This window comes from Carlito syrichta, unplaced genomic scaffold (assembly GCF_000164805.1).
Source record: "Carlito syrichta isolate Samal-C Ts95f unplaced genomic scaffold, Tarsius_syrichta-2.0.1 Scaffold303604, whole genome shotgun sequence".
Classification (NCBI taxonomy): domain Eukaryota; kingdom Metazoa; phylum Chordata; class Mammalia; order Primates; family Tarsiidae; genus Carlito; species Carlito syrichta.
The window spans coordinates 433,229-460,037 of NW_007247700.1; the positions used below are offsets into that span (position 1 = coordinate 433,229).

General features: G+C 54.0%; 1 protein-coding gene across 1 annotated transcript; it reads right to left on the minus strand.

Annotated features, from left to right (window-relative positions):
- Positions 1–211: 211 nt before the first annotated feature.
- VANGL2 (VANGL planar cell polarity protein 2) lies at positions 212–26,809 on the minus strand. The gene is made up of 8 exons (XM_008058707.2): positions 26,581–26,809; positions 11,676–11,936; positions 11,410–11,530; positions 8,181–8,788; positions 7,259–7,395; positions 6,615–6,750; positions 1,782–2,013; positions 212–707 (listed from the first exon to the last, which is right to left on the minus strand). The coding sequence occupies exons 2-8, from the start codon at positions 11,744–11,746 to the stop codon at positions 447–449; spliced, it is 1,566 nt and encodes a 521-aa protein (XP_008056898.1). The 5' UTR covers positions 11,747–11,936; positions 26,581–26,809; the 3' UTR covers positions 212–446.

Consider the following 26,809-nt stretch of genomic DNA (forward strand, 5'->3'; position numbering starts at 1 on the left):
ACAGGAGGAGTTTGGCACTGTGGCTCTCTGGGGTCCTATCTGTGCCCCCCAAAGAAACCCCCTCAGGGCCACTGGGGAGAAATGCTACAAGAACTTGGGTCTGTGAGTGGGCTCCAGAGGGGATGGTACAATCAGCAGGGCCCTGTGCCCTTTCAGAAGAGACCGTCATCATCTAGGGAAAGGTCAGGGGAAAGGAGAGAGGCACTGGTTCCTGCAGGGCCTGGGGGAGGGGATTTCCCGGGTACTGTGGACAGCAGGACGGTCTCTCCAGGTTCACATGGGGTAATCTAAGGAAGCTGGGGAGTGGGTGGGGGCGAGTCAATTCAAGTAAAAAAACCAAGAGCAAGAGGAGGAAGGGTGGCAGGAATGTAGCTGGGCCTGAGGACCAAGCCCCCACCGCCCCCCAGAAGCCCCCAGAGTGTCTCACTCCCCCTGCTGTTGCACAGTCACACGGAGGTCTCAGACTGCAGCCTCATGACAAACTTGTGTGACTTGGGATCCACAAATTCCTCTGAGAGTTTGAAGAATGGGACCTTCTTGGTGCTGACCACCAGGCTGAAGTCCTGGCGTTTTAGGAGAAAAACGATGCCATCCTTGAGCCCGTTGGTCACTGGCTCCTCGCTCACCAGTGTCCACTGCTTGGCCAGCCAGCGTTCCTTGTGGTACTGGATGGTGGGTCCAGCTGCCAGGTACCGCTCCAGGAAGGCCTGAGGAGGGACAAAGGGCTGTGTGGGACCCGCTCTCAGCCACCCACTGTCCTTCATCCCCTGGGGCTCAGCTTCCAAAGACAACCAAGAGGTCCCTGAGCTCACTCCATGCATACCAACCTTCGAATGTTAGAGAGGGAAGGGGCCTGGGATAACCTGCTTCAAGGCTTCCTTTTTTTAAATGAGAAAGCAGACTGATCGAGCCCAGGAGTTCAAGACCAGCCTGGGCAACAACGTGTCCTTGTCTCTATAAAAATCAAAAATAAAAATTTCAAATAGAAAAAAATAGCCAGGAGTGGTAGTGAGCACCTGTAGTCCAAGCAACTCAGGTGGCTGAGGAAGGAGGATTACTTCAGCTTGGGAGTTCAATGCTGTGGTGAGCCATGATCGTGCCACTGCACTCTAGTCTGAGTGGCAGAGTGAGAGCCTGGCGCAAAAAATAAGTAAAAAATCAAAATAAATGAAAAAGCTGGAGCCCATCAAGGGGCTGCAGCCCATCAGTCAGAACTAAACTCAGCTCCCTTGACCCTGTCCATCTCCTCCCCATCTTCTGTTCTTCTCCCTGCACCGGGTTAGGATCCGGACATGCCCTCTCGCATTCTTCCTGCCTTCCCACACGGCTGGAATGACTATGCTGAGCAGGTCTGCACCAGGAAGGAGCCAGCAGTGTTAGGTTAAAGCGCAACACCAGTAGTTACCCACTCACCAAGGGCGGCCCCGGGAAAGCAAGTCTAGGAGCTGACCATGGAGGGGAGGGGAGGGCAGTGGCCCCAAATGAGCACAGAGCAAAAGCCATCTAGTGGAGGTGAAGGGATTGAAGGTGGGACTGTGGATCTGGAAATCCCAGAGCCCTTAGAGGCAAGAAACAGGTCTCAGCCATCCTCCAAGTGGTCCCAAAGTCCCCTTCTCCCCACGCACCTAAGCACTTCACCCATGCAGACAGGGTGGATGGGTAGGGGTGAAAGAAGAGATTAGGAGATGAGAGAGACGAGGTGAAGAGTAAAGACGAAGTGAGAGCCTATGGAAAGATGGAGGTAGGAGAGTGGAATGATCCTGGGAGCAGGGCCGGCCCACCTTGGGTGTCATGTCGTGGGTGATGCAGAATTCCAGATGCTGCAGGATGCTCTCCATGGTATGGTAAGGCTGCTGCTTGGTGGTCCGGAGGTACTTCTGCATGGCACGGGCCATAGATGCGAAGATGGCCTGGGCCGCCTCCCGGGGGTCCATCACCTCCCTGGGGTTCTTCTGCTCTTCTTCCTGCAGCCGCTTAATGTGAGTGAAGGCCTCCTCCACTGCCACCACGAGCCTAGGAGACAGGAGGGGTCTGGCCCAGATGCCCACCGCTCTCCTCCCCACCCCATCCCATCCCCACTCCCAGGTCCAAGCCTCCAGCAGCTTGAGTGAGGTCAGGCCTCTGTGCTCTCCAAAGCAATACAAACCTAGGAGCGGTAGGGCATCCACCGCCCCCCCCCCCCCGCCCCTAGGACCAGGAAACAGCCGTAGTGCTCAGTAAGCCCAGCCCAGGGACTCAAAGAAGACAAATCCAGTGTAAAATTCAGAGAGGCAGACGAGGAACTGTACTGAAGGAAATACCAGGCATTCCAACCAACCCTAGGAAAAGCCTTCTCAAGTAAGACCCCAAATCATACCACATCAGCTCAAAAATTAATAGATGTGGTTACAGCAAAATGACAGACTTCTATTTGACCATGAGAGCATGGGCAACGTTAACTGACATCTGATGGGAGGGGAGGAAAATGTATGCTACATCCAGAAACCAACAAAGAATAACATTGAGAACATGCAAAGAATACACTACGATTTTTATCAAGAAGAAAAAGCAAGAACTCTATAGAAATATGGGTGAAGGCGAGGAACAGAAAATTCACAAGAGGCCTAAAAGGCTAAAAAATATACAAAGCAGTAACCAGCTAGCAATTAGAAAGATGCAAATTAAAATGTTAATAAGACACTAAACTGGGCAGGGTGGCTCACACCTGTAATCCCAGGACTTTGAGAGGCCAAGAAGGAAGGATTGCTTGAGCCCAGGAGATCAAGAACAGCCTGGGCAACATAGCAAGACTCTATTTCTACACACACACACAAAAATTAGCCAGGCATGGTGGCGAGCGCCTGTAGTCCCAGCTACTCAGGAAGCAGAAGGATCACTTGAGCCCAGGATATCGAGGCTGTGGTGAGCCATGATTGTGCCACTGCACTCCAGCCTCAGTGACAAAGTGAGACTCAGACTCAAAAGAATAAAAGTTAAAAAAAAAAGTTAAAGACACTGTGTGCCCACCAAAATGTTTTAAAAGGCAGAAAGATGACTATAAAAAGCAGGCTAGAATGCTGGGAGTAGTCTAAGGACTGCTATGCAGTGAAAAGATGTAACAAACTGGATACACAGACAATGTGGCTGAGTCTCAAAAGCACAAGGTTAAGGAGGATGCAGGAAAAATAAGTCAGTTTACATCAAAAGCACACAGACACACACATCAACACTAAATCTGTGCAAGGATACATAAGAGTTTTAAGGAAACCCGACACACTGAACTGGGTGCCTAAAATGTGGGGGTGGAGTGAAGACAGAAAAGGGAAAATAAAGAATCATGAAGAACCCCATGAGGTGGGGACCCAAAAAACACCAGAATCATCTTTTGGAGGGTGGGCCCCTTGTAGTACAGGCTTCCCCTCCAGGTGAGTGTTCTAGGAATCCATTGGCATCAGTGCACCAGCTGGTGTTGTTGTGAGAGGCTGTGCTCAGCTTAGGTGAAAATTTTTTGGAGATTCTTTCAACACGTCTGCCTATTTCATGATGGCTGATTGAGGAGCACACCTGCCCACATTGCACTGAGTGTTCAGCAGCGTTTTGTTTGTTTGTTTGTTTTTAAATTTTTTTTTTTTTTGAGTTGGAGTCTCACTCTGTCATCCAGATTGGAGTGCCGTGGCCGCTCCTGGCCACTGCAGCCTCGACCTGGTGGGCTCTGGCGATCCTTCCGCCTCAGCCTTCCAAGTAGCTGGAACTACAGCCGCATGCTACCACACCTGGCTAATTTTTGACTTATCATAGAGATGAGGTCTTGCCAAGTTGCCCAGGCGGGTCTCAAACCCATGGGCTCAGGCAATCCACTCACCTCAGTCTCCCAAAGTGCAGGATTACAGGCTGAGCGACCGAGCCCGGCTTCAGCAGTTTTTGACCAAAAACAACATGACCCCTGTGCCTCACGCTCCCTATTTACTCAATCTCGCACAAAACAACTTCTTTTTTGTTTCCTGGATGAAAATAATGCTCAAAGGGAAACATTTCACCAATGTAGAAGAAATGAAATAAAAAACGGCAGAAGCACTAAAAGGCATCAAAACTGGCAAGTTCCAAAACGATTTTGAACAGTGGGAAAAGCATCTTGATAGGTGTGTTGCATCAAACGGAGAGTACTTTGAAGATGACTGGAGGTAAAACATGCAAGAATAAATTCATAGTTTTTTATAAATAAATTCCAGGTTTCTTTGGGTTTCCCCATCCTATAATGACAACATGTCAAGAGCTGAAAAGGGTGATTAATGCAATTCTCTGCACTTGAAGACCAAAAGCCAAAATAAAACCCACCTGGCCCAAGAGCAGGACCAGCCTGAGGTGACAGGACAGAGAAAGGAAGTAAGGCCTGTGGCCCAGTACGTGGACACCCAAGAGCCTGGGGACGTCAGTCAGTGTAGGACGGGTCTCTGGGCTAAGTATGTGTGGATCTGTGTATGTCTACAGTTTCTCTGCTTATTCTCTTTCTTCCCCCATGTTACTCAGTAAAGTTCCTTTTGAAAAAGTTCCTTTTGAAAGACGTGTTGAAAGGTCATCAGGGAAGGAAAGAGCCCCCTATGTGCCAACAATGGTGGTGGCAGCAGAGAAGATACAAAGATCCTGGTCAGGGCAGAAGGTAAAGGAGCAGGGGACATCACTGGTTTCCTTCCTATGAGGGTCATTTCTGAGATAGGCTGGAATGCCACAGAAATGGGATTGGTGATCTCTGTTCTACCACAGAGACACTAACCTCATGTAAGAACAGAGTAAGAGCTACCTCCTGCCCTAGAAGCCTGCAGATAGTGCGGGAGGAGGGGCAGAGGGTAGGTGCATGGTCAAGCCTCAGGCACTCTGCTCCTCCCTGGGGAAATCCTGATAGACCAAGGTGGGACCTGGCAGCAGTAGGCACCAAAAAAGATTCTTTAGGCATGACTTAAGTTCACAGAATCATGTGAACAGGGAAAAGGGAAGAGTGAGGACAGCATTTAAGAATTTACTGGCTGGGCATGGTGGCTCATGCCTAGAATCCCAGTACTTTGGGAGGCCAAGGTGAGAGGATTGCCTGAACCCACGGGTTCGAGACCAGCCTGGGCAACTTGGCGAGACCTCATCTCTACAATAAATCAAAAAATTAGCCAGGCATGGTGGCACATGCCTGTAGTTCCAGCTACTTGAAAGGCTGAGGCGGAAGGATTGCCTGAGCCCAGCAGGTCGAGGCTGTGGAGGCCAGGAGTATGCCATTGCCCTCCAGCCTGGGTGACAGAGACTCTGACTCAAAAAACAACAAAAAAAAGAATTTACCAGTATGGGTCCGGGCGTAATGGCTCACGTCTGTAATCCCAGCACTTTGGGAGGCCAAGGCAGGAGGACTGCTTGAGCCCAGGTGTTCAAGACCAGCCTGGGCAACATAGTAGACCCTGGCTCTACAAAATAAGTCAAAAAATTAGCTGGGCATGGTGGTACACACCTGTAGTCCCAGCTATTTAGAAGGCTGAGTCGAAAGGAACACTTGAGCCCATGAGATTGAGGCTGTGGTGAGCCATGATGGTGCCACCACACTCCAGCCTGGTGACAGAGTAAGACCCCAGTTCAAAAAAAAAAAAACGCACCAAAATGGGTAACTAGACCCTCATTTTTTGCAGGCAAAAAAAAGGCACCATCTGCTGAGCAAGCCTTAAAGATCTTCTGGCAAGAGGTCTGGTCTAGCCTTAGTCCCTGCTGCTGAGGGTGACGCTCACATCCCTTTACTGGGTCCCTACCCATTGTGGTAGGCAGAATTCAAAGATGCCCCTCTCCACTTCTACCAGATTCCCATCCCCTCATTATTCAACAACCTGACACATTTTGCAAATATAATTAACATGCCAAGAAAGTGACCTTAAAAGGAGATTATCCTGTCTGGTCTGATCTAACCACATAAGCTCTTTAAAAGCAGAGTTTTCTCCAGCTGGCTGTAGAAGTCAGAGACAGAGACCTATTCCTGCTGGGAAAAGCGAACTGCCATGTTGTAAAGGGCCACGTGACAAAGAATTGAATTCCGCCAATAACAGTGAGCTTGCAAGAGAAGCCCACGCTCAGATGAGAGTTGTCTTGATTTCAGCCTATGAGGCCAGAGCACCGCACCCAGCCAGCCTGCACCTGACCCAAGAACTGGAAGACAGCCGGGCTCGGTGGCTCAGCCTGTAATCCCGTGCCTTTGGGAGGCTGAGGTGAGTGGATTGCCTGAGCCCGCGGGTTTGAGACCCGCCTGGGCAACTTGGCGAGACCTCATCTCTACAATAAATCAAAAATTAGCCAGGCGTGGTAGCACGCACCTAGTTCCAGCTACTTGGAAGGCTGAGGCATAAGGATCGCCGGAGCCCAGCAGATCAAGGTTGCGGTGGCTGGGAGCGGCCACTGCACTCCAGTCTGGGCAACAGAGTGAGACTCCAACTCAAAAAAGAACTGGAAGACAATAATTTGTGTCATTCCACAGCTGCTGAATTTATGATCATCTGTTAGGGCAGCAATGGAAACGAAAGCACACACCCCACCCATGTCATCACTGTTCTATATTCCCAGCAGTCACAGAAGTCCCTTGGTCTTCCCCTCCTCAGCTCACCCCCGGGACCCACCTGGCCCTCCTCTTGCGCACCCTCCGTTCGTGTTCAGCCTCTTCGTAGTAATACTCATTGTGGCTGTTGTCGCGCCTCCGGGCTGCCGCCGCGATCACAGCCCGAGATTGGCCGGTGGAGTTGTTGGTGCTGTTTTCTGCACAGGAACAGGACAGAGAGAAGGGTCACATTGGAGCATGGCTTGTCTTCCCACTCCAGGAGCTCTGGAGACCGCAGCATGACATGTCCAAAAGAAGTTGTTCCCGCCACCCAGCGACACCTCTCATTCCCAACCCTCCTGGCCGCCTCTGGGAGAGGCCACAAGAAAGCAGCAAGGAAGGGACTGGAAGGGCAGGAGTCTTGCACACGGTCCTCCCCCATTCAGGAGGTTCTGCAGCTCAGAGAGCCAAAGGGCTCAGGCCAGGGCTGATGAGCAGACACAGAGGAACCAGATCAGGGACACACCATAGCAAAAAGGGACAGCAAGAGGAATCAGCATCTAGGACCAGCCACCTGGAGTCAAGGGAAATGACAGAACAGAGGGGGCTGGGACATGGGCCAGGGAAAGGGAAAAGAAAGGGAAGAGGGGTGAGAGAGAGAGAACAGGTAATTCTGAGTCCAGCTTGGGAAGAGGCCAGGAGGGGCGGAGGAGCAGGGCTGCTCACCCTCTCCGAGGGAATACACCTTGAAGCCAGACACTTTCTTGGCCAGGACGGACTTGGGCAGGTTGAGGAGGGCAGGGTTGTAGACAGGGAAGTCGTGGTAATACTTCTCCAGGATCCATACTGCCACGCGCTGGATGCTGTGGGGGAGACGGCAGGAGGGGGAGGGAAAAGGGACAGACAAGGAGTGTGGGGGAAGGGACACATCAGGGCAGGTTGGCAGGGCAGGAGAGGACACAGGACAGGGACAAGCTGCTTCCAAGAAGCCTGGCTCAGGGCCCGAGGTCTACTTACCAGGCTCCCAAGCCTTTCCAGGGCTGGGCATGCTAGTCCTTCCCTGCTGTGCTGAAGCCCAGGGGAGAAAGGGCATTGGGCCTGGGTCCCCAGCCAAGGGTCACCTCATCCTCCTCCAGCACTCCCCAAGATTCTCTAAAGGACCCAGGACATGCCACTGATATTCTGTGTGGCCTTGGGGGCAAGGGCACCCTATTTATTAGGAGCTGAGGACTCTCAACTCTTCGTCCTTGGGTCCCTCCTCCAGCCAGTTCATTTCAGTGACTCCCCCCTTCCCATTCCCTCAGGAAAGGGCTAGAAAAGGGATCCCCAAAGCCCTCCCTGTTCTGGAAGCCCCACCTTTCTCCCCTCTGGTCCTTCCCCCTCTAATATTTCCCATCTCTAATTGCCTGTTCATCCCAACTCATAACTCCCATCCCATCTTTCCCCACGGGGTGCACACGACCCTCCCGTTAAGCAGCAAACGTTGAAAACCTACCATGTGCAAAGCACTCAACTCCTTCCCACACAGCCCTCCCAGCCGGTCACCTCCAGCCCCGCCATCACACCCTCCCACCCTCGCAGCCCCCAGCCGCCCCCCATGCCCCCTCCCGCCCAACCCTTCCCCTGCAGCCGTCCCCCACGCCCGCACCTGAGGTGGCCCACGTTGTAAAAGCGGCTGGCCCCGTCGGTGGAGCGCACGACCTTGAGCGTGAACTGCGGCTGGAGCTGGCGCAGCTCCAGCAGGACCACCGCCAGGTAGTGCACGAAGAGGAGGGCGTCCACCAGCGACACGGCGAACTGCACCACGCCCTGGTAGCTGCGCTCGCGGGCGTCCAGGATGCGCACGCCGTAGAAGAGCCAGTAGGAGACCACCAGCAGGAAGACCAGCACCATGAGCAGCGCGCGCAGCACGAAGACGCGCGGCAGCGACGCCTTGGGCCGGCGGAAGAACAGCGCCCAGCTGCCCAGCAGCAGGATGAGCAACTTGAAGGCCACCGAGATGAAGAGGCCCTCGCAGGCCGTCCCGCACGGCTCCAGCTCCTCCCGCCACAGCAGCGGGGGCAGCAGCAGGAAGGCCAGCGGCGTGAGGAACGAGAGCAGAGCCAGGGTGGCCCCCGCCGCCACGCCCAGGTGGCGGGAGCAGTCCAGCGGGACGCTGTCCTCCATGTCCTTGGCGATGCGCGTGAGGTCATCGTGGGAGATGCTGTGCTCTGAGGTGCCCGTCACTACCGTGGTCGTTTCCCCCCAGTTGTCATCCTACAGGCAGGAAGGGCCACACGGTGAGGGGGAACGGGGGTGAGGAGGAGGGCAAGAAGGGAGAAGGCAGAAGGAAAGAGGGGGATCAAATACGCAATCATCTATGGACTTCCTGAGCGCCGCTGTGTGTCCGGGTCTGGCCCCTTCGGACAGCCGGGCCTGAGGCCCGGCCCTGAAGGAGCTGTCCAGGGGTCAGCCAGAGAGGAAAAACAGCTTCTGCCTCGGTGACTCTCAGAGCGGATGGCATGAGATGAACAGGAGCCACCTCACTGAGGTAGGACTGGAACCTGAAGGCAGACGTGCCAGGCAAAGCTGGCAGCCTCCAGGGAATGGCAAGTCCTGAGCCGACCCCGGGGTGGGGGACAGGAGGAAGCTGGGCTGAATTGTTGGTTCCCAGCCTCAGGTGCGCACATTAGAACCACCTCTCGAGAGGTTGCAAAATAATACCAAGGCTGACAAGTTGGATCTGCTTGTCAGCTTTCCTTAAAAAAGCTCCCCAGGTGATTCCAGTAGTCATCCAGCCTGAGAATCACTGAACAGAATGACCTCTAGGGGCTGGTACCCCACATGTGATCTGTGGACCTGCAGGTACTTCTGCATGGTATGGGCCATGTGCAGCACCTAGGAGCTTGTCAGAAAAGCGGAACCTTGGGCCCATCACATATTTACAGAGCCAGGAACCGCATTTAACAATCACTCAAACACTGAAGTCATAGCTGCATGGCCCTAAGCTCCCTCCACCATTCCATGATTTCCTTTCTTTTCTTTTCTTTTGAGTTGGAGTCTCACTCTGTCGCCCAAGCTGGCACGCTCTCACGGCCACCCCAGCGTCGACCTGCTGGGCTCTGGTGATCCTTCCATCTCAACCTTCCAGGTAGCCAGAACTGCAGGCGTGCACTACCACACCCAGCTAATTTTTCATCTATTGTAGAGACAAGGTCTCGCCAAGTTGCCTGGGTTGGTCTCGAACCCGCGGGCTCAGGCAATCCACTCGCCTCGGCCTCCCAAAGTGCTGGGATTACAGTAAGGCTGAGCCACCAAGCCCGGCCCATTTCACAACTTCAGCAGAAGCTAGAGGAGGAGTGCTCAGAGCGGGAATGGCATGAAACAGAGGCACACGGAGGACTAGGAGGGCAGAGGATCCGTGTGCAGGAGCAGAGGGAGGTGCAACCAGGAAGGTGAGGCCGACAGCAGATGGTTTCTGAGTCAGGGGGTGGCCTGATAAAAGGGCATGGAGAGGATGACCCCAGAGGGGGAGGGGTGACCAGAGCAGGGTCTCTGGCCTGCAAGGCCAGTTCTGCTGGGCTATCTGAATGCCCACAGCACCAGGGCTGCCTTTCCCTGGAGGCACGGGGAGGTGGGCAGGCCCAGGCTCCCAGGGGCCCTCCTGAGTGTAGTCTGCTCACACTGTCTCTCTGCAGTGGCTGGAGGCCATCCCACAGATGAGTCCCAAGACCACCAGTGGCCTTCAGTGCCCACACCCTCCACTCCTGGGACAGCCTGGGAACAGAGTCATATCCTTACACGCAAGGGGGTCAGGCTACAGGACTGACACACCGGAGGTGAGAAGTGTGAAGACAGCCTGGCAGGGCCAGGGTTTGGGCGGCTGAGGCATCTCCTCTCCAAAGGATGGGACAAGAGTATGACTTGAAGACAGAAAGTGGACACACTGGCCACTTTCGACTCAAGAAATTGGGTCTACTCCTCACCCTCTGACCCCCAGACATACTGTCTACCCTCTCCAAAGGTCAAGGACTTGGGAACTCTTCCCCAGCAACATATGAGCTGAGCCTCCGGTTACTTCAAGGACTCAGCTCAGCTCCCAAGGAGAAGAACATCCCCCTCAGATGTTGATCTGCTCCCAAGCCCCAGGAGTTCCCAGTGTCAGCCACAGAGACTTTCTTCTGAGGAAAACAGAGCTGGGAATCTCCAACTTGCTAAGATGTTCCCAAGAAGAAAGAACAAGAGACCTGAGCTATCTCAGTGTCAATGCAAATCCCGCTTCGGCCCGTTCCAGGCCTTACCAGGTGAGCACAGTGGGCTCCAGAGGTTAGAACAGGAGTATATGCTCACCCCTGTCCTGGAGAAGAACTCTGTCCCAGGGCCCACTCCATCCCTCAGCCCCTCTTCTCCCTCCCCGTCTCAACCTCTTCCCAAACCTCCCTTTTCTTAAGACCTAGGTGATGTCATTCCACAAGCTGACACCAGAGGGCATAGGAATGCCCACACCATAAGGCTCAAGGGAAACCCGGGTTTGCCCACACACCCCCCGGGCCCCACCCACTGCCACTACCGTCCTACTCCAGACTCACAACCAGCCTGACTAGCTGGCATCGACTCAGGAGGTACCGGGCGATCCCCATTACACAGCCCAGGTCACCCCTGACCTCTCTGGAGAGGTTGCTGCTTCCAGAGAGATCATACTGAGATTCCCTGAATTCTACCGAAACAAGGCCCTCTACTCCAAGGGAAGCATAACACAAGGAACCCTCTCTGATCTGGCCTCTGTCCGGAGAGGCTAGGCATCCAGGCCTTCCCCATCTCTGATGGAGCCTCCAGCTCCTTCAAGGTACAATCTGAAAACACCTGGCCCGGGCCACTTCATCCCCCCCGATGCTCACCCTCTCATCCCCTCGCGTGGACTCATTGTCCAGCAGGGGCTCCCCTGGAGCCTGGATTGTCACTGACTTGTCCCCACGGCTCCCATCTCGGCTCTTAGAGCGATGTCGGTCCCGGCGGTCCCTGCAGCAGGAAGCCAGAGGAACAGTCAAGTCCTTTTATCAGGACCAGGATCTTCTCAGTAGCCACCCACCCACAACCCCTGCATGTGCCCGCCTCTCAATTGCCCCTCCCTCCACCATCTCCGTTACCCCACATGCACACCCACCTGTGTTTTCGGGAGCTGCGGGAGTGGCCCGACTTGTAGGAATAGCCTGAGTACTGGGACTCGGTGTCCATGGCGTCTGAACGCCGCGCCTTATAGCGCTCCAGGGCCGCAGGCTGGGGCCTTTTGGGGGGCCCCACAGCCACCTCCTTCAGCACCGGCTTCTTCAGGCCAAGAGGCACCTTCAGGAAGTCAACCGTCACCCTGAGGGACTCTATTTTGCTGGACGAGTGGGCTTGTCTCAGAGAAAATCAAGCGACGCTTCTGACAAGAAGAAGCAGCGGGTGTGAGGAGGCTGAAGCTCCCTGGGGTCAGGGCAGAGAGGATCATCCCCAAACGGCAGCCACAGGAGCTCAGATGAACCTTGCACTGCCCAAGACTGTTTCCAGTCAGGTTCTGGCTCTGTCCAATGGGCCCAACTGCTCCTGCCCTGCCTCCTAGAAAGAGTCCCCGCAGACCGTGCCATGGACCCAGGCATGGGGGAAGGGAGGCCAGCAAAAGTTTCCAGGGCAGGAAGGCCCCTTCTGAATGACCCAACCCAGAACACCCTACAAAGAAGAATTAGGGCAGTTCCTACCTGTCCTCAGCCAGGAAAACTGAGGCTCAGAAGTGGCAGGCTCTGGCCAAGCCAGCAAATGAACCAATGGAGACCTCAGAGAGGAGAAAGCAGCTGGCTTCTGTCCAGATGCTCCACCTGGCTCCCCCAGAAGCCTCTCCCACCCCCTCCCCCATGCCTCCTCCCTCACTCATGTCTGAGTGTGCCCACCAGGGCTGCCTGTGGCTGCTTCTCTTGGCACCCTCTCCTCAGCATTTACTGCAAACACACCCACAGTCACTGGCCAGGTCGGGTTGGGGCTCTCCTTGAAGCTGTGTGTGTGTGTGTGTGTGTGTGTGTGTGTGTGTGTGTGTGTGTGTGTGTATAAGCACACGTGCACACTCCCACACATGCAAACTAGGGGATGGGGGTGAGGGGTGGAAACCACTGACAGCATGGCGGGTGGTGGGAGGAGAAGGTAAAGAGAAACCCATCTTCTCCAGAAGCCTACAGGCCTGAAATAGACACGAGCTCATTGGGCCACGGAGGGGCTGAAGGGCAGCGTCTTCAACACACTTCAACTTCTGCAGAGAATGGCCTCTCCTTCTCCCCCTTCTCCAAGTCCCACCCAAATCCTGCTCATTCTTCAGAGCTAGCCCCCACCCCTCACAGCAGCCCCTGCCTACTCTAGCACCCAGTATTCCCTTCCCCTCTGATCCAGACTCCATGAATAGTCCTCACCACGCACCGAGCACTCCCTATCTTCACTCACGGATTCGACATATCTTGTTTAAGCATCTTCCATGAACTTTATACTCTGCCAGGTGTAAAGGGTGTAACAGGCCCTGAGTTCATAGCAGGGAAGATCACAGTAAACGAGCAAGCAGAGAAACATAAATGACCAGCTTTAGGCATAATAGAAGGAAGAGAACAAGAAACTATGGGAGCAAAGGCTACTTTAACTGAGTAGTTCTGGAAAGCCTCTGAGAAAATGACACCTACGCAGAGGCCTGAAGGAGGAGCAGGAGTTAACCAGGAAAAGCATAGAGGGAAATGCAGAGGAATTGCACGTGGGAAGCCCAAGGGCAGGAGAGAGCTCAGTGCATTGAGAGAACCAGAAAAAATACACTCAGAACCTGGCAACAGACAGAGGGAGCAAGACCCTGGAATGTATGTGTGTGCGTCTGTGGGGGAGGGGGTGTCATGGCCAAAACACAGACCAGGAAGGGCCAACCCTTCCCCATTCCCCTACTCAAAGGCCAGTGGAGCCAAAGCTGAGGAAGGGAGGGGTGATGGAAGCTGGGGCTGCAGAGACAGCCAGGGGCCAGGCGAAGTGCTGGGGCCTTATCCTAAGGCCACAGGAAGCCTTCAAAGGATTTTAGCTATGCAGACATTGACTCAAAAGAGGAAAAAGTACAAACAGGGAGATCGGTGAGGAGGCTGCTACAGCAGTGCAGGCTTGGCTAGAGGCAGAACCTCAGAAGGGTGAGAACAGTCATGTCGGAGACTCATATGGGTGGTCAGATCAACAGGTCCTAATGAGGGGAGGGGAACACCGAGAATCTCCAACCTGAGAAAGGGAGCAGGTGGTAGGGGGTGGGGTGATTAGGTGATTAGGAGGGTGGGGAAGATAGGAAGCTAGCTTGGAGAGGACGAGTTCAGTGTCCAGCACACTGAGTTCATGGCCGTGAGATGCTGGGCAGCCAGGTGTCAGAGGGGTTGGACTGAGGAAAGAGTCTAAACTGGGTGTGCAAAGCCATGAGGATGAATGGGATCACCTAGGTAGAGGGCTGTACAGAGGATCCCGAGAACTCCAGTGTGTGCACTTGTCAGACGAAAGGAGCAGGCAGAAGGGCTGAGAAGGCCAGAGGAGCAAGAGGGCCGGAAGAGGGGAGTCTCGAGGCAGCCAGGAGCGTAAGAGTGTTTCCAGGTGGGAATTAAGTCAACTAGGCCAAACGCTGCTGAGAGGTGGGTTAGGTTAAGAACTACAATGGATTTGCTTCATATAGCTAGCTTTTCTCCAACAACTCTAAACTGTCAGCGACTTGAGAGTGCGCGATATGATAAGATACATAAGCGTGTCCATCTCTCTCCCATGGGCACAGGGCAAGTAACTGATACTGACCTAGTAAATGAACACAGTCACACATGGCTTAACAACCAGATACATTCGGAGAAACGTGTCAGGCGATTTTGTCGTTGTGCAGACATCATAGATGGCATAGCCCCTACACACCCAGGCTGCATGTTGTAGCCTATTGCTCCTGGGCTAAAACCTGTGTAGCACGTTACTGTAAGACTGCAGACAACTGTAACACAACGGTAAGTATTTGTATACCTAAACCTAGTAAAAGTACAGTTTGTGCATATAATCTATCTGTATATTATATATGTACAAGTATGGGATAATATGATATTATCATCATATGACCACCATCCTACATGCTATGCTATCTGTCATTAACTACATTGTACACAACCGTATGCCTCTCTGGCTCTCGGGGAAACTACAGTAGCTGTAGGGAGATGAAACTGATGTGAATTCCATGCATTTATCCTCCTAACAGAGTGACCGAGGCAATGCGTGGGCTAGTGATATCCCCATGTCAAAGCAAAAGTGTGATAGGGATACACTGAGGGGGACAGAGATCTAATACCTTAAGCCAACTCTAAACCTTTCAAAGGAAACCTTTGCCACAAAAAAGGCTCATGTTTGTCCCCTTGTCCACAAGTTACACATTGGGCTACTCTGCCCCCTCTCCCAAGAACCCATTCTGCTGGTTTACTCCTCCATTTAGCTGGGAGGACGCACCTGCATCTCTCTTGATGTGGTTCCAGCCTATTCTTTCTAATCTGCTCTTAAAAACTGAATTTTGCCAGGCAGCTCAAAGACAGAAAGTGGGTCACAGACTGAGGGGAGTAGAAAAGTAAAGGGAAAAAGCATTGGCATGAACTAGAGTCTAGACACAGACTCCAGAACCCAGGCTTTCCATCTCCTCATCCTCACCCTGAATATCCACGTCTGCCAGAGCCACAAGCAAAAAGAACATGGGATGTGCACTTAAAGATCTGGGTTCAGGCCGGGCTCGATGGCTCAGCTGGTAATCCCAGCACTTTGGGAGGCCGAGGCGAGAGGATTGCCTGAGCCCGTGGGTTCGAGACCAGCCCGGGCAAATTGGCGAGACTTCATCTCTACAATAAATCAAAAATTAGCCAGGGGTGATAGTGCACAACTGTAGTTCCAGCTACTTGGAAGGCTAAGGGGGAAGGATCGCCGGAGCCCAGCAAGTCGATCCTGGGGTGGCTGTGAGTGTGCCACTGCACTCCAGCCTGGCTGATGGAGTGAGACTCCAACTCAAAAAAAAAAAAAAAAAAAAGAAAAGCTTTGGGTTCAAAACCTAGCTCTCCCACTGACTGGCTGCATGACCATGGGCAAGTTACTTAACATCTCTATGCTTGTAGCCTGGTAGGCTCATTGGTAAAATAGGGAAGAAAATGATAACTACTTCACAAGGTTGCTGTAAGGATCATGGGGGTGAGAGAAGTGCTTTTACAAACTGCTCAGCTAGTCATTAGTTAAGCAATTAATAAGCTCTAGCTCCAGGGTCACTCATACTCCAATCCCCAGACACTTCCTGTGAGACTAGGGAAAGAGGTGGTATAAATAAATCCTGCTGTTTGTACGACTAAATAAAGTCTCACACACACACACACACACACACACACACACACACACACCAGCCAAAATCACCACTTTAAACGCACTCAGGAGGTAAGCTGATGCTATTGTGTTTCCCCTACAGATAAATTTCAGACCAGACAAGGGTATCAGCTCCCTCCCAATGCTTTGTTCTGAGTAGCTCTGCCCAGATCCCCCAGCTACTTAGTATACTAAGACCCACACAAACCCTGCTCCCTACCCTGCCAACCAAAATCAGGGTGCTCCCAAAGCGCCAAAACCTGCCCCTCTCTCCCCTACCAAACACAGGGGCCAAAGATGAACCCAACTTCTGAGCCTTCTGCCTGCTGCCCCTTTGGGTACCCCAGGGAACTGATCCAAGCGTTGGGAGGGCTGGGGGGAGGGATGAGAGGGAGCGAAGCAAGGCAGAAGTCGCCCATATTTAATCAGGGGCTTGGAGGGTCTCCCGGGTGGGCGGCGTTCCCAGGGAAGAGTGTGGGGGAGGGGATCACTGGATGCGATCAACAAGTGGAGATGTCAGAGGAATGAGGAGAGGAGACAGACACGGAGGGAAGTCTGGACTCGGTGCAGGGCAGGGAGCCATGGGGGTAGGGGAAGGCTTTAAAAAACAGTGTCCTACAGCTTTTCACCTTGCCCCCCCAGCCTCCCTCCTGGCTCCCCAAGACACAAACACACACACTCAGTCCCCTGTTCAAACCAACCATGGATTATCTGGGGTTAAAAGGAGGCCAGAGAGGAGAGACGGAGGGAAGGGAGAGCCCGTCACAAAAAGGAGACCCTTCTCCCTTCCAAAGGCCTTTCAGAAATAAAATTAATGGAATGTGTCTCAGTATCATCCCAAGGGGATAGAAGGGGGGACTGGGGGGGATGTAGGGGCTTTTGTCCCGGCTGCCCAGCTTCTCCCACATTGATCACCATGGCAACCAAAGCCCCCTGTTGCCTAGGTGATGGCAGCCAGGTCCTGGAACCCATACCCAGCATCCAAAGCGAGGAAGGTTATGGAGGTGGGGGGGATAGGGACAGAGGGGGAGAGAATGGGGTTTCTCCTGTGGCGGCCCCCGCTTTTGTCTGAGCTCTGGGATCGGGTTTCTCCAGCAAACAATTGGAGGCCTCTGGAAAAAATACACTCAGAACCTGGCAACAGGCAGAGGGAGCAAGGCCCTGGAGTGTATGTGTGTGTGTTTGAGGGGGGAGTGTCATGGTCAAAACACAGACAAGAAAGGGCCCACCCTTCCCCATTTCCCCACTCAGAGGAGGCAGCTCAAGTGCACAAGGCGCTGAGCACAGGCACAGGCACCCCCATGCATAGCGCGTGCAGAGGGTCGATGACCACCGGCCACGACCTCCCACCACTGCTCTAGCCCTGGCCCACCCTGCAGCCCAGTCCCTGCTACATTAGGTTTGGGGCAGGGAGAAGAGGCAAAACAGAGATGAGGCCAGGGCTGGGAGAAAGTGCTGCAGGAGCCAGGGTGCCTCAGCCAAGGAAGAAAAGGTTTGACAGGGACAGACACAAACGCGCACCTATGGAAGGGCATCTTTTGTCCCTCATCTCTACCGAGGACAGGGGCGGAAGTGCCAGGTCAGCCATCGGTTATATTTTATAAAGGACAACCAGCCAGAGAGGGGAAGAGGATGGGACAGAGGACAAGAAGCTGAAGCTCTCCCCTGGCAAGAGCGGATCTCTGATAGGACCATCTTCCTCTCCCTGTGGGCGACTCGGGAAGGTGGCTCTGCCTGGATGCAGGGAAATGGGCGTGATCACCTTTTCAGATCCCTCCTGAGCCTTATTTCATATGCCCGGCACCCCTTCTCCACGACAGCCCTTGGGCAAGGTTGTACATGTGGGCACCCTCAGCCACACAGCTCCCTAATGTTCACCACCACAGCCCCAAGGTCCAAGGACATTGCTGTAAGTTCCACTCAAAGTGCAGGATGCCTACCTTTAGGGGGTGGGGGATAGGGCGTGGGAGGCAAGAACCAAGCCCAGGGGCCAGTCTCCCTGCCCAGCATCCAAGAGCTAGATGTCTGTCCAGAATCGGAGCACCTCACCAAGCCATAAGACCAGTATGAGTCAGAGCTCAGAGAGACTCAGAGACATGGCTGTCCCATTTCAGAGCCTTGCATGGTCTTCCTTGTCGTCACGCTGCTCCCTGAGTGTCCCAGACATGCTCAATCCAGGCAGCCCTGTCAGGCACTGGTGGGGGGCTGGAGATGTTTGGTGTGGGGTGAAAACGCAGACACCAAGGCGGGATGTGGTGGCTCACGTCTGTAATCCCAATACTTTGGAAGGCCGAGGCAGGAGGACTGCTTAAGCCCAGGAGTTCAAGACCAGTCTGGACAACATAACGAGATCCCTTGTCTCTACAAAAAGTCAAAAAATTAGCCAGGAGCGGTGGCACACACCTGTAGTCCCGCTACTTGGGAGGCTGAGGCAGGAGGATCACCGGAGCCCAGGAGGTGGAGGCTGCGATGAGCCATGATCATGCCACTACAGTCCAGCCTGGGTGACAGAGTAAGACCCCAACTCAAAAAGAAAGAAACATGCAGACACCTGACATGGCTTCCACAGAGGAGAGGGAGGTGCCTGAGACTCTGACTAGGCCCATATCATTCCCCTGCCCTCTTCCCTTTCCCATCAGGAGGTGACAGTGGACTGACCCACCCACTCCTCAGCAGGTTCCAGCAATAAGCTGAAAGGAGCTTAGAGCCACAACCCCAAACTTCACAGATAAAAATGTGGGGCCAGAGAGAGAAGGTATACAACCCACAGTCACTACTGCAATAGCGACCCATTTCTGGCTTCCCCTTATTCTGAAAAACCTCTTCCTGACACTGTGGCTTTGAGGTGTGCTCCCCTTGGAGCGAGACCTAGTTCATCCTCGAGCCTCCTCAGGACACCAGTTCTTAGAATGGCCATGACTGTGAGAAGGCCAGAGAGAAGAGAAGTTGCTGACTCCTGCCCTACCCTGTCTTCTCACCCATGACAAAGGAACTAGAGGGAGCTAAACCAAGACAGCCAAGACCCCCTACCACCCAAGGGGCGATTTCTGCGCCCACCCTCCTTCACTTCCACCCAGCCTCAGCCACAGGCAAGCCACCCATCCAAGAGGCCCGCTGGGATTTCCCTGCCACAGAAAGACCAGCTCCAGTCCTCCACTAAAAGTGAGGTGGAGACTTTGCCCCGCCCACATTTCTCTGCCCTCAAGGCCTATATCTAAAGGTCCCGTGTCCTTAGGTGATAGTGCCATCCAGGAAGCCCAAGAGGACAGCTGGATCTTGGCAGGCTGAGGGGTGGGAAGGAGCGGACCGAAGCCTGGGAGCTGGCACCTGGTGCCTCACCCTGCCCTGTTAACCAGGCACTCTCCCAGGACAGCCCCAGACATGAGCTCACCATCCTCAGAGCCCCAGGGTGGAGGCGGGACCCTTCTCCTCACAGGCTGAGTAGCAGAGGAGGAGCCGGGCTTGGTCACCCAGGCTTCCTGTCTCCAAAGCTGCTGCTTCCCCCCAGACCCCAGTACAAGGAGCAAGCACGTGGAGAGAGGCCTCTGGGCTGGGCTCCTGGCCAGGATACCTGAGCTTGTGTTTTCATTGAAAAAGAGCTGGGGAGCCAAGGTCAAGCCCTTCTCCACCTGCTTCCCTAATTCCCCTCCATCTAAGGCAGGGGGTGAGTCTGGGTACCTCCAAATCCACAGACACACTGAAATGCCAACACAGGCACATACACCCACACTCAGCTGCCCCTCTGCAACCTGGAATGGCTCCTGCCTGCCCCACCCAGCTCCACCACCCTGGCTAGGCAGGTTCTGTTTAGACCTGCTTGGTTGTCTCTCTGGCACCCCCGCCCCCCTCCCAGCTCTCAGGACACACAAGCACGCACGCCCCCAGCACCCCATTCCCTGGCCTCCCCCACAACCATTCCCAGTCTTGAAAAGAACACTGTGGGGAGGGGTGCAGGAGAAGGGGTGAGTAACTCCTTTGGCATCTGTCCTAGGTGGGGCCGGTGGGGAGATGGGACACTAAGCTGGTAGGAAGGTAACTGGGGTCTCTAGACGCCTGGATGTGCCACTTAATTTTCACTGAGGGGCAGGCCCCACAGTTCCCACCCACTGGGCTCTGAGCTGCTTCCGTCCTCATCAGAGTGGACGACCCACCCCACCTGCCCACCAGGTGAGCCGTGGAAGAACCAAGAAGGAAAACAGACACCTCGAGGTGTCTTCGGGGACAGGGAGAAGGTGGACAGGAAGTGGGTGAACGATACTGACCCATGAGCCAACTTCCTGAGCACCCCAGAAACGGCCTCCCACTCTCCACAGCCTGCTGTCCTAGGTAGGCCCCAAATGCCTGACCCCCAAAGACCTTCAAAGCCTGCTCCCCCAGCCCCTGCCTTGAGGCATGAGGAAGTAGAAAGCAGCTACTTGGGAAGGGAAAGTTAGACAACCTCAGGCTTGCTGTGGACCCAGAGAGCCGAGCTGTGGGAAGGAGCGTGGGGGAGGAACATATGGGGCCACGTCAGGAAGGCTGGGTTGTATGGGAAAGCAGTGGAGTGGGCCTTGGGGTGTGAGACACAGCATGGCTGAGATGAGAACGGCAGGCTTGGGTTTCCCCATCCTGCAAACGTCCTCTCGCTTCAGCCCAGGGACTGGATCTGGCAAAGCAGATGGTTCCTATCTGGGAAAACTGAACCAGCTGAAAGGCTCCAGGACCACCCGGCCTCCATCATCCGGAAAAGCTCCCACCTGAAATTGTCACTCTTTTCTCAACTCCCCCATCCCTTATACTTCCATTCCTGAGTAAAGCAGGTGACAGAGCACACGCTTTTGTTCACACACAGCCATTTTTGAAGTTACTGCATTCACACCTCAGACTCAACACCTGTTCCTGTCTAACCCCCATTTACCCTAAAAAGCCAGAGCCCCCTCTCCAGACCCACACACAAACATACTCTCTCTTTCTGGCCAGGCATGCTCTGGTGAGAACATGGGTCTGCAGTACATTGTTAGGAGGCTGCTGGAAAACCCAGCAGACCATGAGGACCAGGATCCTCCCAATCGCAAACGAGACCCCATGGGCCCTGGTGGCCAGAGCTACAATCATGCCCTCCTCACAGCCCTCATCCAAAATAGGGACTCGAGTGGGGAGGAAGAGGCCAGTCCCAGGAGAGGCTTCTGCTCGGATGGTGGCCCCTTCCAGGGACAACAAGGTGCTCCTGGAGATGAGACTAGGTTCTTCCATGAGACTTCATCTGACTCCCATCCTCGGGGTTAGACTTCTCTACTCCTCAGGCGACATTTGGACTCACACCAGCTTTTCAGAGGTCAGGGGAATTATTCAAGTTAAAGGTCAAAGGCAATAATCAGCAATCAGACCTAACTTTCCCTACTGAAGAGTAGGGAAAGGTGAAGAGAACACTTTGGAAAAGGAAGCACAGTGAAGCCAGATGGACCCAGCACAGCCTTTCATGAGCTATGGAATCTTAGGGGAGTCACTCACCTTCTCTAAACTTTGGTTTTCTTATCTATAAATGGGGATAATAATGCTGACTTCGGAAGGTTAAGAGTTTTCAACAAAATACCGCAAACAGAATATCACAGAATCTGCACACAGCAGGTGCTCAGTTAATGTTAGTTCCTCCCTCTTTCTCCTTTGGGGGGTGCAAAACCAGTCCCCTCTACTTCCTGCTCCCATAGCCTCTTTCTAAGAAGACAGATCCCAAAATAAGATGGAATCACGTTTAGGTGCATGGTTGGCCCCTCCTTAGACCACATCCAGCCACTGCCTGATGGAGCAGCCCAAACCTTCTTTCTTCAGGGGCTCCTGGATCCCCTCTCTCTCTCCTCCCTCCCTCCTTGCTCACAGACAGTGAGGCTGGCCTGGGCTCCCACTCTCCATTAGGCCTGGTTGTGTGTGGCCTATCAGGAGAAGGGGTCCCAAGCCTCCCACCCCACCCAGCCCTCAGCTTCTTCCCACTCCCCCTCTCACTGCCCCACCCTGATTACCAGGATATCCTCAGCTCTGCCGATTCTGAGCTTGCTTCTCCCTAACCAGTTCCCAGCTGTCATGTCTGTATGTCTGTAATTACCAATTCTGCCAGGGGCATCAGACAAGCACACAACACCTCATTTCCAAAGGGCCCTGCCATACAGGGCCTCTGCCTCCCACTCTGCACCTGGCCGTGTACAGGCAAGGGAGGAGAGATTCTCCCTGACCCAGCACAGTTCTACCCAGATCACAAAAGAGTAGGTGACCAGGGCTGCCCAAATCACATCACCAAGAGATGGGATCAAGAAGGGAGGGCTGCTGCGGGGCGGAGTGTGAGTAGGATTTACTCTCAGGCCTTCCCTTCACCTCTGCTGCCAAAATCTCATTATGCACAGGACTACCCACCTGTACAGGGTAGGAGAAATCTCAGGTCACCAGAGAAAAAGGAAATTGATGCCAAGTCAATAAGGAATAGCTACTCACAGGGAGGGGGTGGATGCATATAGGAGGCAGTTGCCCGGAAAGAAGTGGGAGAAAGCAAGATTTGAAAAGTCCCATCTCCAGCCCAGATCCTGAGAAGAGGCAAGAATATCCCAGCCTCTCCTCTCCCCTAACACTATCACCCCCACCAGCCCTACGGGACAAGGAAGGAAAAGGATGATTAACTTGGTTTTACGGGCAAAAAACTGAGGGCAAATCGCCTCTTCATGCTTCAGGATCTGGTGATACCAAACACCTCGTGCTCCTTCTTGCCACCCTCCCCCGCCCCCACACATCGGCCTAACTCAACCTTTAACCAGCTGAGGTCTCTCCACACAAGGGACTGTCATTCAGCCATGAAAGAGAATGAAGTACTGATACATGCTACGTGCTCCGATGTGCATTAGCCTTGAAAACATGATGCTAAGTGAGGGAAGCCAGATACAAAAGGGCACGCCTTGCATGATCCCATCTCTGAATATCCAGACTAGGTAAATCCATAGGGACAGAATGCAGCTTGCGGGTTGTCAGGGCTGGGTTAGGAGAAACGGAGAGCCACTGCATCACGGATCCAGGTTTCCTCTCAGGATAGTGAAGATGTTTTGGAACTAGACAGAGATGATGGTTTACTAAATGCTGCAAGTGTACTAAATGCCACTGTTCACTTTGAAACAGCTTATTTTACATGGTGTGAATTTCACCTTAATTTTTTTAAAAATCCAGCTAAGGGCACATCTTCTCCAGGATCCGTCCCTGACACCCCACGCCGGGGCCAAGCCATCCTCCTCTCTGCTCCAGTGGCCTCCTCAGCACACCTCCACGCTGCACTCACTGGGCGGCAGCAAATCGACATGTTTCTGCACGTCCATCCCATGAATGCCTGGTTCATCCGCCCTCCATCCTCCGTGCTTTACCCCGTGCCTGCAGAGAGGAGGTGGTGTCGAGTGTGACCAGCCAGGAGAAGAGCAGAACCAAAACCCAGTTCTCCTATCCCACTCCCAGACCACTCTCCCTCGCAAGGATCATCCACCAGCCATTCCAGCTGATGTCTACGGAGGGCTTCCTGTGAGCCAGGCACCGTGCAATGTGCTCTCTCTGTGTTATTTCATGTAATCCTTGTACACCTACGAGGTAGGGCCTATTATTAACTCCATCTTACAGGTGAGGCTTCAAAAAGTTATCTGTTCTGTCTGAGGCTACAGAATTAAGAAGTGGCAAAACCAGAATTTAAGAGCAAACTGAAACCAGGGAAGCGGCTGCTGGGGACCAGGGATTCCTTGAAGAAGAATGCAGTCTGGACTTGGAGGATGGGGTCTTAAGACACCTAAGAGCTGAGGAATGGGGTTTAATAACTTGCCCAAGGTCACACTGCTACTAAGTACTAACTCTAGCCAACTCTGTCGACTCCTCCCTTTGGCCTCAGAGTGTGGGGAGCTACAGAGGGAAGAATAAGCAAAGGAGAAAAGTGGAGTCCCTAAGCCCAGAGGCCCAGATAGCTTCCTCTCACCCCAAAGCTTCTATTAGCCAAGTTCCCTCCCCACTAACTGGCAGGATCCCTTGGAATCCAGATGAGCAGATAAGACTGTCCAGCTCCAGGGCCAGAGAAGGGGGGATGCTTCCTCAGACCTGGAAGAATCAGAAAGAGACACACCCGACAGGGCAGCCCCAGAAGAACTAGAGGAAACAGAAGTCAGGAGCAAGACAATGGGTGAGGAAGGACAATGTGGCCACCGGCTCCCAATCTGGAAGTACTTTCAGAAGCGGCACTTCCTATTGTCCGACCACAATTCCTCCTCCTTGGAAGACAGCCCCCACCAGTATAATATATCGTACAGAACAAACAAGATACCCCAGAAAGCCAGGGCACACCATCTTAGATGCAAATGCCTTGCTAGCCCCGGGAGCCCTAATTATCAGACAGGTGTTGGGCTTGGGGGAATCATGCATTAAAATAAAATCTTACTCTGTCCCATTCCTGGTCCCAACATTTTCTAAGCCCACTCCTCTTATCTCCAGGCCTTGGGTAGGGTAGGTAGCCCTGAGGACTAAAGAGAGGACATCCCAATGCCACATGCCCATGAGAGACTCTAACATTCCAAGTCCACTTGCCCAAGGACCCCAACGGGCAGGTGCAATCTCAGCCTCAGCTCTTAACCTGGGTAGCCCAACCCAGCCTCTGTCAGGAAGAGGAAAACAGCTGAAAGTCTGCGATGGGGGAACAAGACTAGTGACCTAAAAAAGGAGATGGCCGGCCCCCGCCCTTCACTCCAAAGGAAGAAGGATGAGAGAGAAACGGGAAAGGAGGTAGCTGCAGCTTCTCTGGGAAGAGGGACATCTACTTCTCAGACAGTGGCAACTTCCCACCACACTACAATGATGATGAGTGTAACCCATGAAGGGTGCCTGCCTCTTCCCCGACACAGGGACATTGGCCCTCTGGAAAGCTCAGCCTGGCCCCAATCCCATAGCTCCATCCCAATCATGCTCTTCACCAAAGATATGCGATAAACCACATGGACGCCCTTGCAGAAACTCCTGAAGAAACACCTCCTTGCCACCTTCCCAACCCCATAGGTGGGGAACCCAAGCCGTTCTCTCCCAGGTCTGACCCCTCCGGGTGTGCTTCCTCCTCTTGCCTCTATCCCACTCCAAAATCCCCAATGTCCTTGGGAACGCTGGCAACCTCGAGGCAGGGCAGGTCCTACAAGGCTCTGAAGCAGCAAACTCTAAGGCTTTCCAAGAGAACTGTGGCCCAAGGGAGTTGAACCAAGGCTGGGAGAACGAGCATGGAGAGTCTCCAAGAACCAGAACGAGTCCATGATGGTGGGATGGAGGTTCTTCTCATTCTTCTCCCTGACTCCTCCAGTCCCCCAAACTCCTCTAGGACTACAACCAGAACCTATGGTTCCTATTCCCCACAACACACACTCTCTTACAGAAAAACCTATCTCCCAAAACAGGCCCTTGTTAAAACAACCCTCCCACCCATAGGTCTCAAATACACAAGGCACTGCCCTTGAACCCAGGCAGGGCCATCCAAGAAGTCTTAGAATCCCTGACAGTCATCCCTTTGGGCGTTCTGCCAGAAAAACCTGCCTGCAGAGACAAGAGGTATCCCCAACACACACTCAGAAACACAGGCACCAGCTAAGGTAGGCACACACTGATACCCATCAACACAGGTTACACACAAGAGAACACAGATTCACTCACATCCCTTCCCAGTGCACAGGTACACACACACCTATCCACATATGCCCCATTCTGCTCTTACACACCCACCTTCCTTGGTACCTACGCACCTCTTTCCCATTAATCCCTCTCCCAGTACAGGCAGACTCACACCCTTCCCCAGAGTATACACGTAAACACATCCAAACCCACAGCAGATGCACGGTCAGCCGCTCCCTGGGTGCACACACACTCAAACGCAGAAAAACACCTATACATCCAAACCCAGGGGCCCACCTGCAGGAACATGCAGCACGTCAAGGGGAGCACACACACCAAAACAAAGAATCATGCACACTGATCCCCTACCAGCCCTTTAAAACTCACTAACGCAGACCCTACAGTCCCCCAAATGGGTAATTCTGAGTGGGGAGAGAGGGATGCCGGCGCCTGTCCCCGGGCCCCCCATACAGTCCAACGGCCTCCAGCCCCATCCTCGGGCTGTACACACAACACACCCTCTCCACTCTCCCCAGCCCGCTCCCCAGACGCCACTTTTACACACTAGACGCATACCTGTCCCTGGCCCTCCCCACACGCCTGAGGTGTGTATGCATCCCAAAACACCCTTGGCTTCCAATACCTCCGGACTCCGATCCTTCCACCGCCTCTCCCCCCACCTCCAGCACACGCTCCCAGTCTCCGGCTTCAACCGGCTCCCCCTGGGATCATCAAGGTCCCCGCCCGGGCCCCGGGCCCAGGAAAGTCCCCGGCTCTCCAGGCCCCGGCTCCGCCCCCTCCCCACGCGCCCCTTCCCCTCCCAAAGTTGGGGGGGTACTCTGCCGTGCAGAGGGGAAGCAGACCGGAAGGGGGTTGCCTCGAGCCCCCCCTTTCCCCATAAGCCACCCCGCTCGCTCCAGAGCCGGGCACCCCATGGCCCCTTGCATGATTGCCCTCCTTTCTCGTTTCTTTCTTTCTTTTTTTTCTTTCTTTCTTTTTTTTTTTTGCAAACTTTGCCCGCGCCCCCGCGGCCCGGCACTCACCCGCCGCTGCGAACTGCCGGGTGGGCTCGCCGGGAGCCCGGCTCGGCCCGGCGCCTTTGTATCCGCAGCGCTCCGGGTCGCTCCGAACTCCGCGCTCCCAGACGGGCAGCGCGGGCGATGGGGGGTGTCGAGGGGGGCTCTTGAGTCTGGTCACCCCGGCTCCGTCCCGGACCGCTGCCTCTTCCCCCTCGAGGCCCCGGGGGCAGGGGGCCAGGGGGGAATGGGGGCG